Source organism: Cygnus atratus, chromosome 5 (assembly GCF_013377495.2).
Source record: "Cygnus atratus isolate AKBS03 ecotype Queensland, Australia chromosome 5, CAtr_DNAZoo_HiC_assembly, whole genome shotgun sequence".
In the NCBI taxonomy this organism is placed as follows: Eukaryota; Metazoa; Chordata; class Aves; order Anseriformes; family Anatidae; genus Cygnus; species Cygnus atratus.
In genome coordinates, this window is record NC_066366.1 from 57,348,004 (window position 1) to 57,375,710 (window position 27,707).

Sequence of the window (27,707 nt, forward strand, 5' to 3'; positions counted from 1 at the left end):
TAACCTCTATCTGGAAACTTACTACACATTCTCTTGCTGAGGTATCTCCTCGTTGCCCAGAACCGCATGGCAAGAGAACAGCAAACTCTTCATTTTATTAAATAACTGACTCCTGAAGACAGACAAAAATCTGCACCAACTCGGCCAGTTCCTGCAGCCTCTTGTTACCTTCATTTTCTTAAGTGGTCTTAGCTTAATGCTTTTCAGTCAAATTCACCTTTTTATGATCAGTAACAACCGCCCAGAGGTAAATTTGCAGTTACAGCAACTCAGTAATTCAGTACATCTTGGTTTATAAAATGTTTGTTCCTACAATGGTAAAATATGTCCTGAAGATGTGCATTAACTGCTGCTTCTCTATCAGCCACAGTTCTTGGGCTACACAGAGTGGACTTACCCTGCGGTAAACCTAGCAAGACAGGAGATGCTGGATGCTGCCACTTAAACCCTCACCCTTTTGGAAATGAACCTTTCCTTTCTTTCTTCCCTCAATGCAGAAGAAGCACCCCTATCAGTTGAAATTTCCCTGTTACATTTCTTTTTTCACTTTAATAGAATCTGATGTCATATCTGTAGCAATTTTTAGTGAAAACATATGAGGATTTATAACCTCGTGTATACCATTTCTTGCCAGGTGAAATATTAATGCTATAATTCTTTGCTATATATAATCAATACATGATGTTTTCAGTGTCCACAGTGACGTGCCAACATGAGCTGTACTTCCAGGCCAAGCCAAACTCAGGACTGAATACGTTACGCTTTTCACTTTCATATCAGACAGCTAGTGATCAAATTACCTTGCACTGCCTGAATATTTGTGTAGTATTTTCAACACTGCCAAACACAATGAAGTTGTCTAAATAAACAAATAAATAAGGAAAACCACCAGTTTAGATGCCAAAAAATTCATGTACCTCCATAGTTTCAGATTATTTTAAAGCAATAAAGCAAAAATCGTCAACATAATATTGTGAAACCTGTATGAGGAACAGAAATACAGGGAAAGACAGCTAAAACATGTTTGGACTTGTGCAGTTTTCCAATTAAGGATAAAATGAAACAGCCATTCCATATGCTTTAGAAGTTTAATTGCTCCCCATTGTTTTGTTAGATTAGTAAATTAGGGTGGTGTTTAGCATCTCTTTTTGTTTATAGGAGCTAGAGAGCTTCCCTGCTGTATCAAAATATCTTTTTCATCCACAAAAAAGAATGCAAATGGACATTCAAATATTCAAGGACAATTTATATTCAACTTTTTCGTATAGAAACGATCATCCCCAACAAGCTACTTTGCACATAAAATCTGTTTGAAGTAATGACATCACAATTGTGGTTGTGTTTTTTTTTTTTTTTTTTGTCTATTTCAATGGTTTGATTTGTGAGAAGCAGGGAGGTAGCTGTCTTCTCTTTTCTTCTCTTTATATAATTACAAATTTTACAGAAAGTATCATATATCTTTTAAAATGAACAGAAGCATTCTCAAATGGCATAAAAACATACAACTCAAAAAAAAAGTAATCAATAAAATCATTCCGATTTGCATGAGTTGAGTGCCTGGCCCTTTTTCTCTTCCTTTCGAAGGAACACGTCAGTATTACTGAACTGCCTTACACTTGGCTATCGTATTACATAACTACTCACTGAAATATGAAGTGTTTCTGTTAAACTCTGTCCAAAGGTGCTGTCCCGTAACACTGTAAAGTCAATCTAAACCCAGGCTGCCCCTTTTTCTACCCCAGCTGCATAACTTGAACTGCTCTATCCCTACCCTACCTCTAGCATTTGTGTAACCATACAGAGCAAGCTGGTTCTGGAAAGTGATCTGAAAAAAATACACTCTCAAAAAAATAAAAACTGATGGGGAAAAAAAAGAAAGTAGCTAGCATGAATGTAATGCCATTATACACACACCAAATTTTCACCAACGACTATTAAAAAGAGTACTCGTGGGTCTACTCAAAATTATTGCAAGAATATTGAGATGCATCTGATAAGGCGTTTTTTGAGAGAAAGACACATGCACACAAAAAAAGCCTAAATTACAATTTCAGCCACACCCATTAATCCACTCAATCAGACTGCACATGCTGGAGTAAATGAAGCCTCATCTTCAAAAGCAATTTGCAGAATTACTTGCTGATGTTGAAGACCTACTTCAAAAGAGTTTAAGTGTTATGGAATTTTACTGTTTTTTAAACAAGCCACTGTTTAAGCTCAAGAGGAAAGCGGGAGGTGTTTGTTTTTTAAACAAAGCCTGCAAGATTTCATTACTAAACTATCCGGAATGTTTATTTTAAAAGCATCACGATTACTAATAATGGTGCTTTGCAATTTTTAACTTAACCACTATTCAAATATTTCAGTTAGAAATGACTGGTTTTAGTGCCTTTGTGGAATGTGCATCCAAAAATATACAAACTGATGACTTTTCAATTACATTAAAAATCAATGTTTTGTCTAAAGTACTAAAACTACTGCTGCTAATTGGCTTTAATTGACAATATTAACAATTTTGTAAGTAAGACTAAGTCTAGCAAAATTCACAGGGACAAACTGAGCTACTCACTAAAGAACAGCGTGCCAGCTCCAGCTGACACAGCATTTCTGGGCAGGGAAGGGCAAAGTTGCTGTAGTATCTACTACATTTGTTTTACACCTAAGGATCCTGAACGAGAGATAAAGGTGCTCAGCTCTGTGCGACAGCAAACTCTTTGAAGCATGGACTTGACTTCTTATCTGAAATTAGCTGGAAGACAAAGTTACTTCTTGAAGAAATCATAATACACACCAGTGGAGACCACACCAGGGATACCTAATAAGGTCATAGACTATAATTTTTACAACCCATATCAATTTTCTCTTCAAAGTGAGGGTTATTCTGGTAGGAGTTTGTAATGAAACTGCAAACAGATGGTTATGGCAATAGAGTTTACTGTTCAAAGGTGCAATTTTTTCACACTTTAGGAGGTAAAATAAACAATGGAGAACACACTAATTTATTCAACTGTTAATGCAATACTGGGCCAAGCCACTTTGTTCATTTTATGTACATCAACTGCCAGAACAATTACAGCTAAGATACTTATGTGTAAGTAAACTTTCTCATATAATCCTCTGGAAGTTTACTTTTCAGGTCACAGTTTGTTTTTTGTGTGTACTTTTCAACAATGGAGTTGTTGCAGTCTAGTTTGGCATTCAGCTATCAGTAAGATCACTTACCTTTGAATGAAATTTATAAAACAGGAGAATTAAGCATATATGAATACACTAAATTAAGTTAAATCCCCTTTCTGTCCTTGGTTGTTTTTTTCCCATTTTTATTATCCATTATTACTAAGAGCTATTGCATATACATATCGAATGTGCTTTATTAGAAGTCAAATATGTAGTAGCTGTAGTGTATTTTCAGTATACTGAAACCTACACTACAAAGAGTAAGGATATGGTGCTTGCATTAGGAAACACAATACGCACGAAGGTCAAATTTATGACTTTTCTCACTAACATCATTTTACTGCCAGGTCAGCATATAATTTAAGGTTATAACTTGAGATACAGATGGGGCTTTTTCTAGTACCAAGTTGATTCCAATAAATTCTGTTGAAAGGAACCAATAGCTAATAGGTAGATTTTTCAAAACAAGCTATTAAAATATTTTGAACATTACATTTACAGCAAGTATTCAAATGCTCTGAGTTTTACCTAAATTCCTAAGATATCATTGAATTAGAAGTCTGTAACGCTTTTTTTTATTTTGCAGGGATAAATGGACTATACACCTTCCACATTTACAAAATTACTGACACTACTTTTTCACAAAGCTATAGTAAAGCATGAAATCTGAAACTTTGACTGAGCATAGTTAAGAAATAGCATCCCAAACATGAAAGTGATATCATTTGCAATTTTTGTATTCAGCTGATGTGGCAGCAAAGTATTTTCCTGTAAATAAGCACTGTATTCTGAAACAAACTTAATACACATCTCACACAGCCAGTGATACCCATACTTGTAGAAAATCTACACAGTAAATGTCATTTAACTAATATCTTTAGAATCTTTTCCCTGTATTTTTATGTTATCGTTAAAAAATAAATAAATCACACAATTTGCAATAGTTGCCTGATTTTTTTTTTGCCCCCCCTTTTTTTTTTTTTTTTTTCAAAATCACTATCAAAGAGACAAAAGGAAAATCTCAGGAAATTTAAACCTCTAAGATCTCTTTTGCCCAGTATGACCTAGGTCAGCACTTCCAACAAAATAGCATCACCCTCCCTTTCCCTGCTTCCTGCATGGTCTCCTGCATGCAAACATCACAAACACTTCTGCAACCACACACTGAGCCACACTGAAGATGTAAGCTGGTTAAAGCACTTCAACACAAAAAAGTTTCTCCATCGCCAGTCATGCTGCCCCTGCATAAAGGTATGCGCCACACAAGAGGGAACCAGCATAACCACAATTTCATCTCTCACATTCTGCAGTCCTGATCTACCAAATAATTAAGGCCATATTAGACTTCATGAAGTTCAATGAGATTAAGACATGTAACTTAGAAGAGAATCAGATGTTAGAAGCAATTGAGACAATTGTCCTGGGTACAACACGATCAGAAATTTTTAACACTTTGTCTCCTCGATTCTTATCGGGACAAGCAAAAGTGTTTCCATCATTAAATGCACATCCCTGTGCAGAAACAGCACAGAGTATTTGATTAGTTTATTGTACACTTCACATATTCAGTGAACATTAAAGGAAATTAAAAATAAAATTTCTTGAACAACATAAAAGGCTGAGAAACACAGACCCAATTTTTCAAAATGAATTCAGTATTGAGGAGAATAGCATACTTCAGATTTTCAGCTAGACAGTTTTGAAATTGAAAATAATCAAAATGCACCCTCCCACCCTTTTTTAAACCACAAAAGGATAAAGTTAAGTTTCATCAAAACTTAACATCTTTCTGGATTCAGAACAGCATTTCTACTCAAAAACGTACAAAATTCAGCTCATCAGCACGAACAGTCAGATGCTAATGGCACTCTGGTGCTACGGGAGGCACATCTGCTGGCTCCAGCTCAGAGACTAAAAGCCAGGGAAATACCCAAACAGAGGGTGCAGAGAACTCTTAGGTATTCCGCGTTTCATTTACTTTTGTAGGGATTTCCTGATTTGTATAAATCGTTACATATTCATTGAGTCAGGAACAAACACACACACGGCCTTTGTAGTTCTCTAACAAAGAAACAAATGTGGGGAGCAAGAGACGCATTCAAAACCCTTCTCCAATTTCTAGTATTTCCTGAACATCTCCAGAAGAGGAAACTTAAGAAAGCACCTTGTAGCACTGAACAACCTCCAATTTAAGGCACTCTTCAGAAAGACAAGATCTGAATTTAAAGATTTTACTTGAGCCATTTCAGGCAAACACTTGAATCCCTGAATGCTGAAACATCTTTATTAAAACCTTTGTTTTAAAAATTTATATAGATTGAAAGAATGAAAATGTCTCAGGGAAATCTGTTTTCATCTTTTCTGGTCCATTGGCAGCTGACTTCTTTTGGCCCCTGAGCTACCACGTAAGCCTGCTCTCGGCCTACCACACCTGGGCCTGTTATGTCTGTAGTGATCGTTTAGGATAGAGTGAGATTCCACATACAGTACCCACTGCAAGTCTGTATAGTCTAACACCCCACAGTAGATAAGAAATCTCACTTCGCACTCTTGTACTCTTTCCTCTACTCATTTTGTGCGCTCACTACTCAAAATATTCTTTCTACCCCTGAGGAAGAGGACTCTTCTAAAAATACATGGTGGACAAGCACTGCTTTGGTCCAAATCACATACCTGTAAAGAGGGGAATGGAGAATTGCAGGAATAGCCATCCTGAAGGATTTGGGACTGCTGAAAACAAGCTAATTTAGAATCCCTAACTCAAAAGGAGACATTTGCCCCATTGACTTGGCCAGGATTTAGGGCTCTCAACATCTCTCTTCAGGCACAGCACAGAGAGGCAAACATGAGTATAGTCAGTAGAAGGAGAAAATGAATCTTAAAATCATCAGTCCCAAGGCAACCACTACGCCTACAAGCATAATTTCTTCTTCTTTGCTACCCTAGGTCATGACCCTCATCCAAAAGAGGAAGGAGAGAAACTGTCCTTTCATCATTAATTTTGCTGTGCCACTCAGGAAAACAACACTGACAACACCATAAAACCACAGTGTAAGTTGCCACTGGTATTCCAGCCAAACGTTAATCACCACCATCGTCTAATATTTCTCATTACCTCTTTAGTCATTCTAACAAATTCCACTGCAACTTACACGCGGTCTGATTAAAATCTTCTCTGGTTGACAAAGGGCCAGCAGAAAACGAACCGAGCCCTCTCCTACCGCGTGCCGGACCACTCCATTCCCAGAGAGATAATAAAGCTGCATTAAAAGCCATGCACTAGATGAATGCCATTCTAATTTCAAAACCAAACAAAACCTACCAACTATGTCACCTGAAGCAGAACACTGACAAGAAAAAGCCTGTGTATATATTAGACTCTTGTATCATTAAAACTGGATTAAAAAAAAAAATACACACAGAAAACAATCCATCATGCATAAATTCAGTTACTTGGTTTTGCAAATGCATCTGTAAAGCAATAACGTAGATCACATAAATATGATTTTAAAATATAATTAACAAATCTATTCATTTATTTATAACTTACGAAGGACAACATATTTCTGATGCAGAAGTCAAGTCAATGCAGGAACAATATAGCTCAATGAACTGTACACCTTGCATCACACACCAATCTGGTACACGCCAACAAAGAACCAGCATTAACAAGATTAACCAAGGTTAGCAAGCAGCGCTCGGGAGATCCTAAGTTTCAACAGAGTTGGGAAGAAAGCCAGGTGCAGCACCGTGGTGTCTCCATGGTGAAGCAGAAGTAGGAAAGGACGCCTCCTACCCACTGAAGTCTCACAGGAACTCAAGGTTACCACTTATCGCAAGTGTTTTTGTAGAAAAGGTCTACAGGTTCTTTAGCATGTCGCCTCGGTAGTACTGAGCACTGTAAGCTTTTTTAATCTATTTATTACTGGTTCTGCTGGCTCCTTCAACAGAATACCAGGTCACCATAAGCTCTAAGACCTTATCGCAAACATGGAATAGCAGGAACCCAGCATACACAGAACTGACTAAAATCTTAGACAAAGAATGAAGTTCATAAATCTGCTCCCCAGATTCAGCAGGTCTGGACTGACAATGAAGAATTACCTTCCACAAATACTACAATTACAAATCTTCCACTGCAAGAGCAAGACACATTCTTATGACTAAAAAAATAATAAATATACAAAACTTGCACTGCAGCAAGAAGTTGCTTCTTTTCCCTTTCACCCTCTCCCCAAGGCACAACTGTGAGGCATGGTTTGTCATCCCACTCCTCTATCACAAGGGCTGTAACAAATGTACAGGCAGAGGGGAGGGAAGATATACCACCAAATGGCATTCACTCGTTGTGTTTTTGTTTTATTTTTTTTTTATTTATTTATATTTTGAGAAATGCTTCAAAAGCAAGAATTCCATGTTTTTCTGTTTAGGGAAAAAATTTCACTGATTGCTGTGTTTTCCGATGCTGCACATGATTAAATCTCTACTCCCCCCTGAGCATAACTTTTACACTTAAATCTGGACATCTATATTATTACTTTTACAAATTAATCTTTCTCTGTGGAGGGCACCATAAGGCTCTAGGGAAGCTCATGTGTTCCAGTGATTCTTGACAGATCAAGCAGAAAATAAGGAGATTAAAAGAAACAGGGTTCTCCACACTGACAGGTCAACCACCCACCCTCAGCGAGGCAGAAAAGGTGGCTTACAGAAACAAGCAGGTGTCAAAGTTGGAGGAACTATCCTGTACAGTACTACAGCAGTCAGCTCTTCACTGATGATCACTGACTGCTTTCACGGCACAGGAGGCCAGTGCTCCCACATTCTTCTTTAACTTGACTGAGTGGTACAAGTGGAATGAGTTACCTATCGAACTTCAGGCCATACACATTGCAGCACTATGAAATGTCATTTCAAAGAGCAACACAAGCCTTGCAGGCAAAACATGCTGGTATCCACTTCCTTTTCTTAAGTCACAGCCATTTAAAAGCTGAAAAATTCAATTTGGAGGCATCACTCAGTTCCTTAAAGCACTGCCGAAATGCTTTTCTGCTAAAAAATACCTACAGAAACTGCACCTGTGCTCAAGGTTTTAAAGTGCCAGAAACACTGCAGTGCTGAAGGCGGTGCTAAGCACAGACATACATGTGAAATTCTAAGATAAACCTGCTGCAAAACTTGCCAGCCAGCTTCTCTTCCAATGCTGCTGCTTCAAGGTCACCAAGCATAATTGACCAAACAGAAACAAAGACATGTCCAAAAGCCAAAGCAAGACTGAATGAAGCCTGCAGCCATACTTCAACAACTCAAGAAAAGAACATATACAAGAACTATATAGGTCCACATGCTAAATAAAATTTACTATCACAATGTTATACTCGACATACAAATTTATCCCCCTGTATTTTCCACATCCTGACTTCCAACTCAGTTTGTCAAAATGTGTAATTTCTGGTCATAAAGCACCAAGTTGCTCCAGCTGCAATTACCTTACTTTCTACATAAAAACAACATTAGTCAAATTGCTTTGGACTTTGCCTAAATTAGGATCAAGCAGAAACAATGCTAGTAAAGACCTGGCCTCCCCAATATAAGGACCAAAACCAACGTTGTATTCAACAAGGTCAGAATTTCAAAAGTTTGTAAAAACACATACCAAGGATTTCTATACCTGGTCTTTCATAGCCTGGAGCCTTTTATAGTCTAGAACCTTTTTATGCAGCAAAACAGAATGTTATAACCACTCCAAGTACACAAATAACAGTAACTATTATGGCTAACTAAAATACCAGCTAAAATGACAAAATTAATTGAGAAGAATCATTAAAATAATAACATCAAGTGATCGAATTCTATGCAGTTAATTGCATAATCAATATTCCTATTTCTAATTTAAAATGATCTGGTACATCATGAAAATCTTACAAACTCACGCAAAGTTAATTTTTTTGATGATACGTACCATTTCTATGCTATCATTCAGAAAATCAAGTAATTGCAATAATCATGTAGTAAGCTCTTGGGAAAAACAATTTTCTTCATTATAAATCAGATCTAGGGTCCCAATTATGTGTAGATGTAGCTGTTTAACTCCAGAAAGAACTCATGAAACCGAAACAACAACATTGAACATTTCTGAAATTTTAAGATGGACTAGTAAATAATGCACTGTGTGCTTTATCAGCTTGCTGAGGAGCTCCTTTAGTCTTTGAAAACAATTGTTTGTTTTGCTTACTAAATATGCACCTTGATCATAAGCAGCATGACATATCAGAACAAGGTTTTGGCTTGAAAGTATAGAGCTCAAAGTCTTAGTGGTAATGCTGTGTTTTACGTTGTTTTCTATGCACACTCATTTTTTTTACCCGTCTTATGGAAGAAAATCTACACAACTCTAAAATCCACACCATTTATTGTCTGGGAGGACTAAGGAAAAGAAGGTGGGGAAAGGAGAAGAAAGTGAGAGGACTGGACTCCAGAAGAGATGCTCTTGCAATTCCTATGTGATACACAAATGTATTTGTCATCAACTGAACACAACAAAAAAAAATGTATTTTATAGAAAATATATTACAGCACGAAGAAAAAAAAACTATTTAAGACAGACATAAGGATTTGAAACACTATTACAAATATCAGAAGTCATCCATATACGCAGGCAAAATAAAATTAGAAAGCATAGTAACCTCCACTTTCATTTTTACAGTGTGCTTTTCCTGCATACAAGGAAAAAAAACTCTTCAAAAAAAAATAAAATAAACCAATCTTGTACACATGCACACACACAGAGGGTCACAAAAGCTATGAAAGAGATACTTAACATAGGATCCTGAGCAGATGACAAGCCATTAAACTTTCACCTTTAGGTAGTTATGATGATTTGATGTCTCTTTTATGATATCTCCCATTTTTTTAATTAAAAACTACAATGTGTTTAACAAGCAATTCTTCCATCAATCTTTGATGTGTTTTACTTATAAAGCAATGACAGTTTTCAGTTCAGTCTCCTTAAAGTTCCAGAGAAACCATTTTCCACTCACTTGCTTTGAAAGCCATTAAAATAACTTGATGAAGAACAGCAGCAGGGGGCTAATAGAAGCCAAGGCTTAGTAACAATCTTTAGATTTTTCTCCTAAGACTTTCTCACAGACCCTCCTCACAAAGATCTTCAGGGCTTTTCATCCTCTCCTTTCTCCCCACCCCCCAAATATTAGTTCAAAGTGACAGATGCAACTAGCTCCAGGTTTTGCTATTTTCTTAATTTCACTTTTACCTCTCAATTGAGAAAGACTCCACCGAGATGGGATTCCTATAGCAGTGGCCATCCCCTCCCCATCTTCCCATAAAAAAAAAAAAAAAGTAATAATAAACAGAAAAATTGAAGAACTCCAAAACATCTCCTAACTGGTCACCTATTCTGAAGGGAGCACTGGATACAGAGAAATGTACCTGTTGCGTAAAAGCCATATACAACTCGCATTCAATTAATTGAATTAATTAGCGATTAACTGAGTTGATTGGTGATTTATATACAGTTCTGCGTTTTAATACTTTATTTTGGAAACCTTCATAATGACAGCAATGCTGGAACAGTTTAAAACTTATGATTTAAACCAAAGAACTATGCAAGCCAACTGCAGATAATCTTTAACCTTTCTTTAAAAATGGGAATGGCCTGTAACAGATGGTTCAGTTCTTTGGTTATAGCATCATGCAAATGTAGAAATTAGTTTTACAGAAAACAGAACTATTAAGATAGTACTTAAGCCAGTCAGAATCAGTAGGGCATACTCTTTTTGATCTATGTTTTGTTGTGCAAACAACATTTCATTTCCTTATTGTGGCCACTTGAAATACATTTTTTGCTGATTACTGACTTTGGGAAACTTCTGGGCCCAAGAACTGCAGCACTCTTCTGGTAGTGCAGCTGCTGTACCTGGATGATACCGCTGCGGTCAGAACACAGTGCCTGGTATTAGGGCACAGGACAGCCCTAATCAGCCCACATTCCAGTTACAGTTGCCCATCTTAAAAACTAGAGGTACGGTTACAGTACACAGGGCTAGGCAGAAACTGGGTCTGAAGGAGGCCAGATATATGTACCCTCTTCTCCAGGACAGAGGCAGCACTTGGGAGAGATTTGAGGTCAGGGAAGACAGATGGTGGGCATTTCCATTACAGCTCAGTCACCTCTTGTCCTTACATCGAGCTTTATGTTTTACAGTTGGTGACTCTCACAGTTTGTGTTTCTAACTTCATTTTAGCAAGCTCTGATTTCCTTTTACAAATGAGAATGTATAATGGAATAATGTCCTTTATCTCTGAGAACAGATCTTATCAATGCTTTGTCAGATGGACATCGCCAATCATGCTCTTTGCATCTCCTCCTGCTAAAGTAACACACTAAGAGTGCTAATGTGAGATCTGCTTTTTTTCAATGAGGTTTGCTTAGAAATGAAGATCAAAAACAGAACAAAAAACACTGGAGAAATTTTGTGAACTGACAGAGAATCCCATCAGTAAACCCACAAGAAGTGTAGCTTTCCGAGATAATTGTATCATAAATATAGTAAAAGGATCTAGCAAGACCTGAAAACAAAGAAGTTCACGAAGCACAGAAGCAACATTCTCGGGAACACCAACAGTTATGTGTAATTTCCCAGAAGCACGCAATCATTGTAAAGAATTAGAAGAACGTAAGGCTGAAAGGACCTCACAAGATCACCCAGCACAACTCTCTTTTAACGGTGGCAGGATCAGACATATGTTACGTGAGAGCTATATAATACATGCCAGATACAGAGAATGTGTCTGAGCATTCCTCACCCAGAGCTGCCGTTCAGGCTGTTCTAACATTGAAACTGTTTGGTTATTTGTGCAATTTTTGGTTTAAAATTAATACTTTCTATGCTATATATGTAGTATCACTGTAATGTTGTTATGCTAAACGTACATGACCTAGAGTTCCTCACAAATTCTACTACAGAATAACCATTTAATTAAAATTACCATTAGCATTTCTCCTTTCTGTATTAAAGTATTCATGCTTATGTCTCCGGGAGGGCAAACTTTTCTTTTCCCATATTTTCTATTTTCAGGGACAGCACATCCCTCACCTTCAGGAGTTTAGCCTCATTTCCCTATAATGTATTCATCACCACTCAGCACATCTGTCCTAGCAAATCCCATTTCCTGTTCTATTCATGAGGCCCAGCAACCTGGAGCTTTAGTGATTGCCGCCACACTTTTCCCATGGCCTTCTCACCTCTCCCCCCCCTACGCCGCCCGCTCCCATTGTTTATCATCTGTTCTCCCCTGCTGCAAACTGCTGTCAGATGTTCACTTATCCCTAATCTTACTTGCTGCCTTTGATATTCTTTCTAATCCAACAACCTGTCAACCGGGGCATCAGCCCATGTCCAGGCCAGCTGCTCTGTCACAGGCCTTAAGATTCCCTCTCAGCTCCATGAGGTATTTAAAGGATTTTGACACAGCAACCACGACGTGAAACCAATAATTAATGCTGTTTTGAGCAGCGATCGCGGCTTTAGTGTGACATGAGCTGACCACGAAGAAAAACTGAGCTTTACTTTGTTTAAACTTTTGTAAACTTCAGTATTACTATACTAACAAGACTTTGATCAATGTCTGGAGGACAATACCAAGAAGCCAAGCTTGGAGATGATAAAGTTTTGTTTTAAAGTTTTGAAGAGTAATTAATCCAAATGCAAGGCGGTTAATTTTATATGCCCGCAGTGTAAAACACACTTATTTATGCAACATCAGCTTGTCATAGAGAGTTTTCAAAGCACAGGAGCTGACCATTTACGAGTTATAGCTGAAGATAAAAATATTTTTTAAATACGGCAGCAGTTGAGGTAAAATCATTATTTAAAATGCAACTGTATTTTAAGAATATAATAAAGTATACTTGCATCCCATACAGGCCATCACACCAAGACATTTTAGCAAATATTCCCACTTACAGAGAATGTCTCATTTCCATAATATTCAGATTTGCAGTAAACATTTAAAATGTTACAGTGTTCATCTGCTTTAAAACATACCAAATACACATAATGTCATAGCTGAAATAATGATTCAGATGACAGATTTTTGTACTGGGAAAAAGAAATATCTGCTATTTAAGAAAACATATGTATTTTGATCCAAACTGAAAAACAAATACAGCATTTAGTTGTTGAAGTACATGAACACTATTTTATTTCTCAGATCTAACTGCAATTACTACAAAAGAAACGGTACCAAACAAGTCAAAAAAGCCTACTTTATACACCACAGTAGCCATATTCTACATGTAAAAAAAAAAATAATAATAATAAAATCTCAGCGATGGATTTTTTAACGTGGTTCATTCACTTAGAACTAAACCGCTTTCATTCTTAGGGCTTGTCTCTACCAGGACATCAAGAAAACGCATCTGAAACAAGCACCTTGATGAACTTGAATTCTGCTAGTTAAACCCCATTAAACCCCTGTGTGGACACAGTCATTCAGTTGAGTTTACTGCTCCCTTAGGGCATGCACGGGAAAGTTAACGTGGATTAAGGTAGGGTATGAATTCAAAGTGCAATGGTACTTTGAAAGTGGTTTAATGTAAACAGTACCAGACTCTTTGTTGTAGAACGAGACGTGGAGTTAATCGGGAAGGTCCTGTGTAGACAAGCCCTTGCAGATGAGGCTACTGGAGTGGTACTGTCAAAGCCAGTGGTTTTCAACCTCTTCATCTCCAGACCTGGAAACATCTTCCAGTGAAGCTGCACACCTTTGGTAGCACATGAAAACCTGTTGGTGATTGATCTGCTTCTCCTAGCTGATGCATGGACCATGCGCAGGCAGCCCAATGGCCCTCACCAAGCACTGCATGGGAACTCAACAAGCACTGCTTTAAGCTAACTACACCCGATGGACTTCCTTCTAAAACTTGGTAACGACTTCATAGCTATTCCACAGTAAACCACATAGCATACCCACTGATGACATTAAATGAGATTTTAATCTCATGGCAGTTGGACTCCATGATATTTGTAGGTCCCTTCCAACTAAACTGTGCCACTCTGGTTTAAATGTTCATTTCTCTAAGTGCAGACACATTTCAGCCCTGTACGAGGATGATACAAAAGATGCGCAACACAACCTCATTCTTCCCAGTGACATTTGCTGCCATAAGTTCATTAGCTCACCTAAAAATGTTAAGTTTTGCCAACTACTTTTCATGTATTTACTTCAAACAACCCTATATTGACTTCTCAAAGCATGCTGGATAAAGATGTTAAGACTAACATAGCACAATATTCACTGAAACAAAAAAGAGTACTTGTTTTCTTTTCAACTCTTGCTTTTATTTACTAATGCTTCCCGTTTCCCGCTGTGGTAATTCATAAACACCTCATTCAAAAATATCTTGTACAAATTTCCAGAGTTGAACTCCAGGTACCAGAAGAGCCAGAAGCAGATACGCCTGAATTCCTTAATTTAATTTCTTTTCTTAAACCTGTGCCCTATTTGCAAAGAAAACTGCTCCTCTCAAAGCAAATTATGTTCCCTCAGTACTTAACTTCCTAACGCTGTTATTGCAGAAACTCCATGATTCTTTTCTTCCACCCCTACAAGAGAATAATTCTGCACTTTAGCCATAATTTCCCGGTCAAAACAGCAGCAGCCATATCAGTCAGATCAAAAATCTGTCTCATCCAGGATCCTACCTCTGACAGAAGCCAAGACGCCTGAGGAAGAATATATTGTTAAAACACTCTCAGCCTTCTGCAATTTGCAGCTCAGGAACTTCCTGAGCTAGCAGCACTATGTTTAAGATTAATATTATATACTGATATATTAGACTTGACAACCTGAAGAAAATGAGACAAATTTCGCAACAAAAACAGCATCACCTTTTATTGCACTACTGCTTTGAAAAAATGAACTGCAAAATAAATGTATTACTGAGTTGCTTATTTCCTACTGCTAGAGCCTTTTGAAGATTCAAGTGCAGACTTACTTGTTTGAACAGGTAACTTAAAAATCTGTTTACTCCCTCAACAGCATCATTTTTAACTGTCAAAATAGGAAAGAATGTTTAATGTTTATAAAAAAGCAGACAGAAGTTCCAGAGAATATTTCAGGCAGCTGGGCACGTTCATGTTGCTATTACCATGTACAATTTTTTTGAATGTAAAATCAGGTTGTTATTATTCCTGTAACACTGCACAGCTTTGCTCTTTTCATCTTCAAAGTTTTCATGACATAAATGATACAGGCTTTGCTTCTCCTCTGCATGTATACAGCTTATCACAGAATCAGGGTCTTAATCTTCATGACATCTCCAAGTCAGTTGAATTGTTAAGGCACAGCAGCAGAGTGGTTGCTTATAGTCACAAATGAAAGATGTATCAAATCTAAGATTAGAAATAAGACATTCCTTATTTACTGATGAATCGCACGCTACTCCTGAGGTACATCATAAAGTTCATTGTGTGTTAAAATCTACCATAATCTTGAAAATTACTTTAGAATGACTGTAAAACTTTGAGATTATAATTTAATTTTGTTAACACAGAATGAAAATATCTCGCATTAAAATGAAATCAAAGGAAGCATTTTTCACATGTCTAACTTCAAAATAAATTATTCTAAATGTTAAATCAACAGAAGAAATGTGATACACAGGCACTGAGCAGGACTGAACTGCAGAAGGGACGTGAAGCTCCCAAGAGCAAAGAGCTCCAGTTCACCATTACTGGTCATACTCTTCAATCGATGGTCAGAGTTTTTCAGGTTTATCCCATACCAGTGAAACAGATGCCCATTCACCATTCCACAGATTTGGAATAGAGCCTCACTCACGTGGATGCTGGGAGAACTAGTGACAGTTGCTATTAGCCTAGTAGCAAGCTTTCTAAAAGCTCTTGGGCAGAACAAATGTTTTACGTTTATACAATGCAAGGAAACAGTGGCAAGAGCTCCCTTGCCAGAACAACCTTCAAAAACAAGGCTATAGGAGTCTGGGCTAGATCCACAAAGGCTTTGATAATTGAACTCTGGGCAAAAGTTTCTCTAAGTGCTCAAGGTGTTATTCCCCTAGCAAGATGCTTCCCCCCAGCTGATGCTCTGCCTCCCCTGGAAGGATGCTGTCCCCAGCACAGAGGTCACCAACAGGAACATGCAAAGTCACTTAGTCCTGCACAAAGCTCGGTAATTTTGCTTAAAGGGCTAATGAAGGTGGGTTTGAACTGGAACAGCGGAATGAGAACTGGAGCAAAAGTACTTTTGCTTCTGCTAAGCCTCAGAGGGTAATAACCATTAGCACGGAGACAAACAAATGCATGCAGTAGCATCTTCTATTACTACAGGAAGATTTACTAGAGCTCTGAACTACTAACGTCTCTGCTCAGGTGTTCATTAAGAAGACTACAGTGAATCCAGATTCCCATTTGGGTACTCAAACCTGCCCCAAATCCTGACAACTGCTCAACTGTTACTACTCAGAGTCTATTTCATCCCTGAGTCTCGGCAGGATTCTTAACCTTTTGTGTGCATGCTTGTGTCTATCTGGTATATAGGCCAGTGTCTGGCTAACCTACACAAAAGAGAGCTGAAGATTTACACACAAATGTGTTTCCCAGCAGTGAGAGCACTCTCCTGTGATGTGGGAAGCGATATTAATTGAAGCAAGATCTTGCAGCCTGACTCCACCACATCCCAGGGAAATGCCCTAGCCCTTGGGCATAGAGTTAATCTCTCATTAGCCATCCCTCTGGTCTCTTGAATAAATTATTTATGAAAAGCAGAAAAACTTCAATAGGAAAAAGTGAAAAGAGATTTACCATGGAGTTTCTGGTAGAGAAGCCAATTCTCTGGGAGGTGATATATGTTTTAAAAAGGGCCATTTTAGGCAACAAATCAATTTGCACTTTGGGGGCAAGTATGCATTAATAACAGCCAGATGCTATCCTATATGTGAGATAAATGAATTCTTTTCTTTCAGCACCAAGCAGAACAGAAATATGTAAACAGGGTTCCTACCGACAAAACATACAGCATGTTCATTAGGCTGCATGAGGTACCTTATCCTTCTCTAAGCACCACCACAACCCCCTTAAAATAACATGGCTTACTTGTCTGAGGGTCTCTAATTGAGAAGAGGGTTTACAGCTGAAAATCCCAAGTAGAAAGCGAGGTCTGTTCTGAGGAGCTGGTAGGTGCCTATTCTAAAGCACGTCCTTTTAAACTTTACCTTACCCCTCTGCATTGGTCCTAGCCAAATCTGCCTCAGTTTGCTGATTTCTGTGACTCCTTTGCTGCACTTGTTTCCACTTTTGCACTGTATAAAGATGGAACAAATCCTTTAAAAAAGTGGCTCGTACAGCTATGTGTCTGGAGCCAGGCTCCTCCCCACACCTTGGAGGCCTAGCACCACGCTGCATGATGCCTTTATCTGTGCATGATTCAAAACCTAGATTTTTTTCAAAAAAGGTGTACACTTACTTTTATTCTCTTTGAGAAACATGCAGAGCCCATTACTTTCATTTAAAACACAGTGGGCAGGCAGAGGAAGAAAAAAGACCTCATATGAAAACAAAAACATCTCATGACCTTCAGTTGGGAGAGTAGATCCACCACGGGCACAAATTGCAGTAATTTTGGGAACTGCTAAGAATTATGACAAACCCCTCTCCATCCAAGTATCCAAAATCCTGCATTCTTGTGCTGATCTTTTGGAAGAGTATTTCTATATGTAACCAAATACAACACATTCAATCCAAAAGATGACTCAAGCTTTCAGAACACAGGCAGACTTTGGACTAGTGCACAAGTCTAAGAAGTTGACATGAAAGTAACATGAAAGTAACCACCAGGCCTGATTCTAAGTACACCTAACTCCGTTCCTGCATGTGTCCACAGCTCCTTGTCTGAACATCCAGATACCCAAGCAGAATATTCAGCTGGCCAGAACACTAATGAGATCTTTTGGCCTACAGTTCTGTATGCCTCAAGTGCCTCTGATGAACAGATGAAGTGCCTCTGGCTCCACTCTAGATCAGGCGTGACACAAACTTCTTCAACCTGTAAATGCTTACAATCATTATTTCCTCACCGGTTTGTTTAACCCCTCTCATGAATCACTTTCTGATATCTTGAGAATTTCTGGTGGTCTGCAAACCAGCTAGAGCAATGGTGGTCTACAACTCAGTAGAATACAGGTTTAATGGATAAAACCAGACTTGCAGAATTAACTGTGATATAAGTCACCTATACCTAAATTTTACATTTAACTTTTAAAGACTTAACTGTTTTGGGTATAGTGATGAGATCCAAATTACCTTTGAACAAGTAGTGTAATTTTCAGATGAAATACCTAAGAATCCATACTATAACTTAAGTATCCATGAAAGTTTAGAAATAATCTTAAAGTCACATATTGTTTGTAAAAATTCTTTCAACTTCCTCTTTGTACAGAAAAGTAGTTGTAAAAAAACCAAACTAATAAAGTAAAAAATTGCCAATTCTATCTTTATACGTCCCTAGACAGGATTTCGTTGAAATATCAATACCTATTATAGAAGTGTATCTGTTTGAGAATAGATTACAAAATGATGACCTGTAAGGCCTAAACTATCCTTCATCAAAATTATATTAAAAAAATTAAGCACCAGTGAATCTTCTTCAGACTACAATAAATTACAGGGGACGTATTATCGCTTCATAAAGAGTACCCAAAAGACCACCTCCAATTACAGCACTATGCCAGGTATTGCATTAAGAATCCAACTGGTTTCAGTTTTCACAATGTAACAAATGCTGTTATTTAAACTTTCTTCACTTAGATTATTCTGTTATTCACAAAGACTTTTTTTTATTAATTTGGGTTAAGTTCAGCAAGCAGGTGCAGGTAATTTGTGGAGAGGGGTAACTAATTTACTCTAAGATACAGCACCAATTAAGAACTGAGAAAAAGGAAAGTTTTTCTTTTTTTCTTTTTTTTTTTTATTTTCTTTTTCCAGCTGGTGATTAAAAAAAAGTTGGACAAGGAAAAGATTCAATCATCATAAAACCAGTAAGATCAAGGGCTATACTTTTTGAAATAATTTTCAGGTTTAGATAAGTGGTGGAATTTTCAAAATTCTTAAGCAGATCAGGCACCTAACTCCCTTACATTTTAGACCGTTTAGGTATTTACTGGGGTTTTCAGCAGGCCCAAACACCTTTGAAACAATTAGTCAAATAACTAAAAATATTTAGCATTTCCTTTGTTTAGTAAGTCAGTTTTTAAATGCAAAATGTGTTTTTAATAAACGTAGGGCCTGTCTCCTGGGTCAGGTGCAGACAGTTGTGCACTCATTCAGCTTATGCTCTCAGGAGGCTGGGCCCAAGGCAGTTTCTGCACAAGTGCCATATAAACAGTACTTTCACCTTCTTTTTAGGAGAGTTTTGAGGCCAAGAAAAACAATCTCTGCCCTCAACCAGCCCCCAAACACTCATCCCTAACCACCATATTACCACCTCCCCTCTGCCAGCATAAGCACTTGTTTAGGAAAAAGTTAACTTGTTTTTTTGGTCAGATTAGGTTTGATCTGGACCAGCTCCCCACGCTGCTGCACAAACACTTGCACAAGGAAAAGAGAGGAAGTCAGAGCAAGCAGCAAGACTTGCAGAAAGGGCAAGTCTACTTCTTTTGGTGGCAATGCCATCTCTTGTCAAATCCCAGCATGCGAACAAGCACATCCTTATTTCTTAACATACTCATCATGTTTAAGGCACTTGTATTCAACTAAATTTAATTTTATAATACCGTTTTGTAAATTTTAATGGAATCCCATTTTCCAAATAAATATAGCGTGACTCAAAAATGAAAATAATATTAACAAGTAAGACTTGTCACTTACAAGCTAAGCCAGCACAAATTGAGAATATGAAAAAATGGTCAAGTTTCCTTCTAATACCTAAAAAGAAATAGTTAACTCAGTGTAAAATTTACAGCTGTTTGCAAATCACTGTTTTCATTACACCAACCAATGAGAAGAGACATTTCTTTAGGGAATTCACATAAAAATATAAAACAAGGTAAAAATATCAGTGAATCTGTTTTGATGTAAACTATTTTAGCCCTTGCTTAATCTTTTCTGCATCTCATTTCACTGTTGGGTTTAAACACCTCCGCTGTGTGCATTTCCTCTTCTACCTTTCCAACTGATGTGTTCAGGAGCAAAGAAAAGAATGAATAGAAGTGAATGAGTCTGAGATGTGGTCCACAGTGTTTATTGTCCAAGCTCTTCTGTATTTCCACTTCCATCCATCCCCCTTTCTGTGACAAAGCTCATGCTGGAGCCACCAACGCCACATGGTGAAGCAGAGAAACAACCAGTTCTGTGCATGACCTCACTTGCAGAAAACGTTCACCAAGAAAAATTCAGTATTTTAGACCACGAGAAAGGACTTCCACATTATGCCTAGCATTCCTTCCATTGTTGAAGGCTCCCATTCTCTGGGATCCTCTGGAAGGTGATTCATGTTGATATAAACATTGTAAGGAAGAGGATTTCCTTCCCCGCTTCCACCGCCTCCACGTGCCTGCGGCGAGGCTGGCCGTACGGCGCAGTTGTGCAACTTGGAGTCATGTCAATAACCCTGCACACCGAGGGCTGCCAACCAACAGGTCATGCTCGCAACCCTCGGTAGGGAAGCAAAACCTAAATTAGGGGGTGCCCTGCTGCAGGTCAACCCCAAAGAGGGGGGCTTCAGGCAGGCAAGAAGCTAGGGGAGGGCCCGGGCTCGATGTCCTGCAGAAGCGGCAGGGAGGGCGCCATGAGCCTGAGGCGCACCCGGCTCCGAGCCGAGCCCAAAATGGCGGGGGCAGCGGCCGGGGTAGGGGGGGACACGGCACCAGAGGGGCCCCCCGGGCAGCCTGCCCTTCTCCTCCGGCCTCCCTCCGCCCCAGCCAGGCTTCTCCCGCCTCGGTGGGGCGGAGGGAAGGGGAGGAGAGACGGGCAGGCCGTGAGGGGAAGAGGCTGGGCGAGCCCGAGCTGCCGGCGGCACTCACCTGCCGGTAGCAGAGGCGGAAGGGCCGTAGGTAGAGGGAGGAGGCGCAGGGCTGGATCGCCAACTCTTCGATGGCCTCCATCCCGCCGGGGGCAGCGGCCGCCAGGAGGAGGAGGAGGAAGAGGAAGAGGAGGAAGGGCAGAGGAGGAAGGGCAGAGGCGTGCGCAGCCGCTGCCGGCTGGCCTGGGAGCGGCGGGCAGGGCAGGGAGCGGTTTCACTCCCAAAACGGGGGAGAGGCTGCGGCGCAGAGGGGGCTTGTCGCGTTGACATATTAAAATACCTATTTGTAATGGTGTTTTCTCAAACCGTTTGCGACAGTTATCTCCACACGGGGTACTGATATTGGTGATGGACTCCGGCATTAAACAGAAACTGGGCCCTGTCCTCTGGAGAACTGACCTAAGTGGAATTTTGTCCAAATCGCATCCCCATCCTGGCTGTGTGTCAGGCTTTGCAGGGTGATGACCTTGATGTACAGTCCCTTACATTTGCCTGTATGGCATTTGTATGTCAAAATGGAATTGTATCAGTGGCATGGAAAATGTGGCTATGAACACATGCTCGTTTGTACCTTAAAACATGTAAACATGTAAAACAAGCTTCTCAGGCTTGGCCTCATGACCAGCTTCTAGTCAAGGCCACGCAGGCAGCCCATGGCATAAGAGCAAAAACCACCTTATTAGGCTCATCTGGCAGTTTTCAGCTACAAAGTTATGGAATAATTACTTTCTCCCCCTTCATTTTTTCAAGCAAATCACTATTAGATTTAACAACTTCCTGGTCTTCATAGGAGTTTCATCATCATTATGTAACATTAGGTTAGATTCCCCTTGGTATTTTAATATTCCTGATAATGTTGTTATAGATTCCTGAGCAACAGAGCCCACAGTTTGTCGTGGTTATTTCCTCTCTGACTTGTGCTCACTTTACATGCAGAAGTTCCAGTGTACAGCTATTTCAGTTGCTGTATAAATCAAATTATTTGGTCGATATGTTAACTGCACTGAGAATAATCTGAAATTCCTCCCATCTGTTTCTTTTTTTCTCTTCTAATCTATTACCACTGCATCAGTAAGAAAGTTTATCATTTTCTAATGTGTCAGTAAGAGCCTTAGCAAGAGTCTTCTAAAAAGAAGACATCCAGCAATTGCAAAGCTCAATAAGAAGTAAATGAGGTAGCACTTACATTGCGGAACGTTAACCATTGGTTCTAATAACACAAATGACAAAATAATAAAATTTTTGTGGGACTGAAAAGTGTTGTGTTTTAAAAAGCATATTTGTAAATCTCTCATGACAAATAGACAGCTAAATGTATTTTATTATCTGATTATTTAAAAATATTGGTTTAACTCTATATTTGCATCATTGGATATGTCCCTGTATTTCTTTTTTTTTTTTTTTCAGAATGATCTTGAGGTCATTCAGAGCTCCTGGGAACTTAAGCTATATTTTGCTATTAAATTATTTCAGTCTTCCAAGCCCAATTTAAGTATAAACACAGTTTCCATGCATAGCAAGTTTACAGTATCTCTGTTTGCTTATGTTAAAAGTTACCCAGTACCCAGGTCGGCTCAGCCAGTTATATTGCACTCTTCAATAAACATTCTGACACCACTTTAAGGTTTTCAGTGTGTGTGTGTTTTTGGGAACATGTCATAGTGCGTGATGGATGGCTTATTCCATTCTTAGTCTTAGGTGGGAAGCTTTTGGGGTAGTGATATGTCACAGACCTGATCTTGCTAATGTACCTGGAACAGTTGAGCACAGTGTCACAGGAAAAAACATTTTGGGGTGCTCTAGTATTGCAGTTGTGATTGAAAGTTGTAGACTTCTTTATCGGACAGTGTTCTTCGTGAATGTGACAGCTGAACTAAGGATTTAACAATCTGAGATTAAGGAGCAGGCTTAGTGCTACCATTTTACAGGTGAAATCTGAATGAGAAAATAAAAATATGCCCTGCAGTGAGACTACTGTCGAGCAACTGGACATGAATTTGTTACGGTTCTTCATTAATGCCTAGATACCCCGCATAGCAAGTGGCCTTGACTTTGCTAGTCCAGGAACAGTCTTGGAAAGGCAATGACCTTCTGCTCCTACTTACTCCCATGGACAGTACCGAAGGGGAATAACTTACCTTTTGATGGGTGAGATGTACTTCTGCTTTCCTGTTTCCTTTCACTGCTTTTGTAGCTTGCCTATGGTAATCGATGCAGTGACTCCGACCTGGCTGTAAATGCACTGACTTCACAAGAAGAAACAAATAACAAATAACGATGCGGAAATGCTACACAGCAGCTCAGCACTGAGGTCAGGATAGCTCTGCTCACGCAGTGCACACGAAGTTCCACCAGAGCAGAAGTGCCCTCCATGTGCTCACGACTTTTGCTGGGGTAACTTGATTCCAAAGAACGTTGGGAGGCCGGGCGTGTTTGCTCGTTTTGCTGCCCCATATGGATTTATTACCTCAGATAACTATCTTGCAGATCTCCATACTACTCTGTTGTGTGTTACTAGACATCTCTGCATGTCTGTCTCTATTTTAAAGCAGTACTGGTGGTTTCATTCCTCCAAAAGCTTGAGAAAATAGACATTCATAATTCCAAGGTGTTCAAGTGCTGTGCTCATCTCTATTACTTTCAGTGAGATGATTCTGATGCTGAAGTTGAGGCAGATGTTTAACTGCTTGCAAAATCTTTTGGTTTCCACTAGTAATACTCTGTAAAGTATTATTTCCATTTCTGTGACACTGTCCCTAGATTATCGGTTCCCAAACTTCTTACATCGTAGGTTGCTCTTTGCTATCAGTTTCTTTGCAGATTACTACCTATGTTTACCATTAGACTCCTAATTAAAATAGGTACATATGGTATGCTTCCACAGGCTGATTGCCCTGTACATCTTCCTTCCTAAGCTACTGATAATTTGACTCCCCAAAAAAACAGGAAGGTGTCAGAATGACAGGTTGCCTTTCACTGCGTCAAATATATTCCTTTATCTTCCTTAGAAGTGGCTTCCGTACTATATAATGTTTTCTCACTTTTTAAATAACATACATAATGTTGTCATGAGTGTTTCCCTGGATCTGACGGTCTCTATTGTAAATTACTAAAGTCTGGATGGTTTACCTGTGTGAGCTCTAGCAGGTCAGAAAACACTTTTTGTGACTGTGTGACAAACAGCCAGGTAAAGAAGAGCAAAAACATGAGTGCAAGTTCGTTTCTTTCCTGGAAAGAAAGATCAGCAGATTAGGTCAACAGGGAGAGAAGAAAAAAGAGGTGTCCTGTCTGGAACTAAAGAGTCTTAAGGGAAGATTCACTGGGATTTCTTATAAAAAATGAAATGTTAACATTAGTGCTAAAAAGGAATTCTTTCCTCAGGGTAAGGTTCTTTGTTTAACAGACTTCTCTTTCCTTCAAAGCAATGTTTGCTCTGTGTTACATTGTGAGTAACTTTTATTACCAGCAAAATATCCAAACAATATTTTTTTTTGTTGTTGTTTTAAAAAAAATCCCCTTGAGGTTGAAGTTTTTGCAGACACAGTCCTTCCCTTCCCCTTAAACACACACAGACCTTGGGCATGTACTTTGCAGAGGGTCAGGTTGCATCCTTATTAGCAGTTTGTTTTATTGCTGTTTGCTTTGGGACGTAACAGGGAATGTTTCCTGCACCGGGCTGGCGCTGCTGTCCCTCTGCCTGTGGCAGCACCTGGAGCCACGCACACCCTCTCCTCTCCACCTGTGTACCTGGGGATCAACGTGCAGGGAGCCGGGGCCGTTCTTCGCCACCTGCCCCAGCCCATCTGGTCAGGCAGCAGCCCCACTGTTTGCCATGTGCACCGGGGAATGTCCCTTGCGGTACTTCCCTCTTCCTGCTGGAGCTTAGCAAAGCGCCCGAGCTGCTGGGCTCCTTCATGCACAGTTAGGCGGCACATTTTCCATAGTGATTTTGGAGTGTGAGTGTGTGTGTGTGTGCTATTAAATTCAGTCTGTCCTTACCAGGCACCATGGCATGGCCATTGCTTACAAAAAAATAAATAAATAAATAAATAAAAATAAACATCACGTCCAGAGCTTTTCTTTATCTCCAGATATTGCAGAGTATCATTATATGTATATATGCCATCTTATATTTCTTTTGATATCTGCGAATACTGTAGTTACTAAGATACTGCAAGGATGAAAGCCTCAGCGAGTAGAGGCCAGCTGACTTGCAGTTCTCAGCTCTCATTTTTAAAAATTATTTCCAGCTCTCGTGGTTACAGGAAAAAGTCAGGCAATGTAAACTGTGGCAAATCTATGGTTTGTGAGCCGTTGCACGCAGGTCCCGTGCCAAGGAGATGGCACATATTTAGTAGAAAGGCTTTGATGTCAGGTTGACAGATAGTCTGAGCCCCCGGCTCTGGGCAGAAGACATCCAGCAGGGGCTGCCGAAGCCAGCAGGCACTGGCTGACCCAGGACCCAGCTGCGTGCCCGTTTCAGCCCCATCCAGCCTCAGGCAGCTGGGATGCCCACGGAGACATTGTCTTCTGCCTGGAAACTACTTCCAGGACGTCCTCCTCTCCAGCTCCCTGGACCGCATGCAGTTTTTGTTAAGGTCAGATAAGGGTATCAGGGAGGTTGGACACCTTGGCTGTAAATGCGTAGTGCGACAGGTGGATAAAAATGTCCAAAATCCAGTATAATTTGTAATTTCGTGTTGGGAATCCTTCCGGCTGCCATCACAAACGCATGTCTTCTTCACGTGGGCCATCTTTGCATTGCCACAGAGAGCTTAGCTGTGAGCACCTCTCCGGGGATCAGATGCAGGTTCTTTCCATAATGAAGTGGCTGTTCTGAAGTTTGCCTTCTGAAGTTTACCCCCTAGGCTCCTGCAGAAAAGCAAGCCTGAAGCTGCCAATATCTAGCTTTTAATTATTATTCAGTTCTGGGGCATAACCACCCTGGTTACATTCATGAAAGTCAGGAATCGTGCTTATGCAATTGTTCTGGCATTGTAAGTAGAGCCCTAGAGAAATTTGTTTTTATTTTAGTAGTAACTTATCTGAGAGACTTATTTTTTTTTGTTGGTGTTGTTTTAAATAATTTACATTTCCTTTACTAAATATAAAATCAGAGGTCCGCGCTGCAGTACATAACATTATGTTCCAACCATTTTATTTACCATCAGTTGGTTCAGAGGTGCTTTAATCACATGAGTAGCCCCAGTCAGAAGAACTTGGAGTAATTATTCCTGTACGGGTTTGCAGAATTTGGTTCATAAGGACTGACAGTGTGAGCAAGACAGGAATGGTGTGTGGTATTGCTGGTGTGCACCATGCCGAGCTAGAGGAATATTTCAGTTTGTCTCACTTAGATCTTGCCATTAGCTACTGTTTGCTTTCAGAAAACCAAGATATGTCTCTTTTAATGAGAAAATGACCTTCTTGGTCTGTACTTTGCAAAGTCAAGTACTGTCTCATGGCTATAGTGGAAAGCTCACCTGTGTCAAGGAGAACAGCGCCATTTTCCAGAACAGCTGGAATTTATCCATCTCCCAGGGGAATGAACGGCTGATACAAAGCTTTTTTTTCAGTGCATATTGCCATTAAAATTCTTGTATAAAATACAGTAAAAAAAAAAATGAAATGTATTCTATATAAATACAGATACAGATACCATGACATGTAAAATTGGTCTCTAAAAATAGTGGAGAAAAAAAAGCTTTTCAACATAAATATGTAACTAATATGTCAGTAAGACAGTTCATAAGATATTCATAATAAAATATGACAAGTTGCAATATGGTATAAAGTAGAGAGAGGGAGGTGAGAACATGGGAAGTAAATTCTGATTTCTAGCTTTTCAGCTGGGGGAAGAACAAACACATAGCCTGTGAAAAAATAAGAAACAATATGCATGCAAAATTCAGATGCTTTTTAATTATTTTAATTACTATCCAACAAATGTTGCCTACAGCTAACAGAGTGAAAATGATTAGAGAGAAGACTTTGATTTTTCAATAAGCTCCTCTCTAATGAGGGAAAAAAGAAAATGATAACACCTTGTTGTTTGTGTTACAGTACCACGCACAGCTACAATCTGGGTCTCATTATGCTAGAAACTGTGCAAATACAGGTAGAAAAATGGTGTATTTCCCAAAAGAGCTACAAACTAATTTATACGAATGAACAAACAAGACTAGCATAACATAATAAGGAACAGCTGAAGGAGGGTAAAGGAGTAAGAAGAATCTGCTTTTGTTTGGCCCATATGTATGCAATAGAGCTGTAAGGAGAAAAGTATTTTGATTTCTCAGGGAACCTTGATGTTCCAATAGTTGGAAATTGTCTGTGAAAAGGACTGGAGCCCAAGCTGTTGGATACTTGAGTGTTGGCCATGGCTCCAGCCATGACCCTGGTATCTCGGAGCTCTCCAGTCACCGTGACACTGTGCCTGGTAGCCTGCCTTGGACTGCAGGCATTAAAAGCCC

The 27,707-nt window shown here is 39.4% G+C and overlaps 1 protein-coding gene across 1 annotated transcript in view; it reads right to left on the bottom strand.

The window, feature by feature from the left end:
- The window catches only part of NUDT14 (nudix hydrolase 14), a 60,091-nt gene extending 38,709 nt beyond the window's left edge, over positions 1–21,382 (bottom strand). Inside the window, exon 1 of the mRNA XM_035551402.2 lies at positions 21,236–21,382. Coding sequence (XP_035407295.1) covers positions 21,236–21,316 — 81 coding nt within the window. The 5' untranslated portion in view covers positions 21,317–21,382. The remainder of the gene's footprint in view (positions 1–21,235) is intronic.
- Between the last annotated feature and the right edge of the window lie 6,325 nt (positions 21,383–27,707).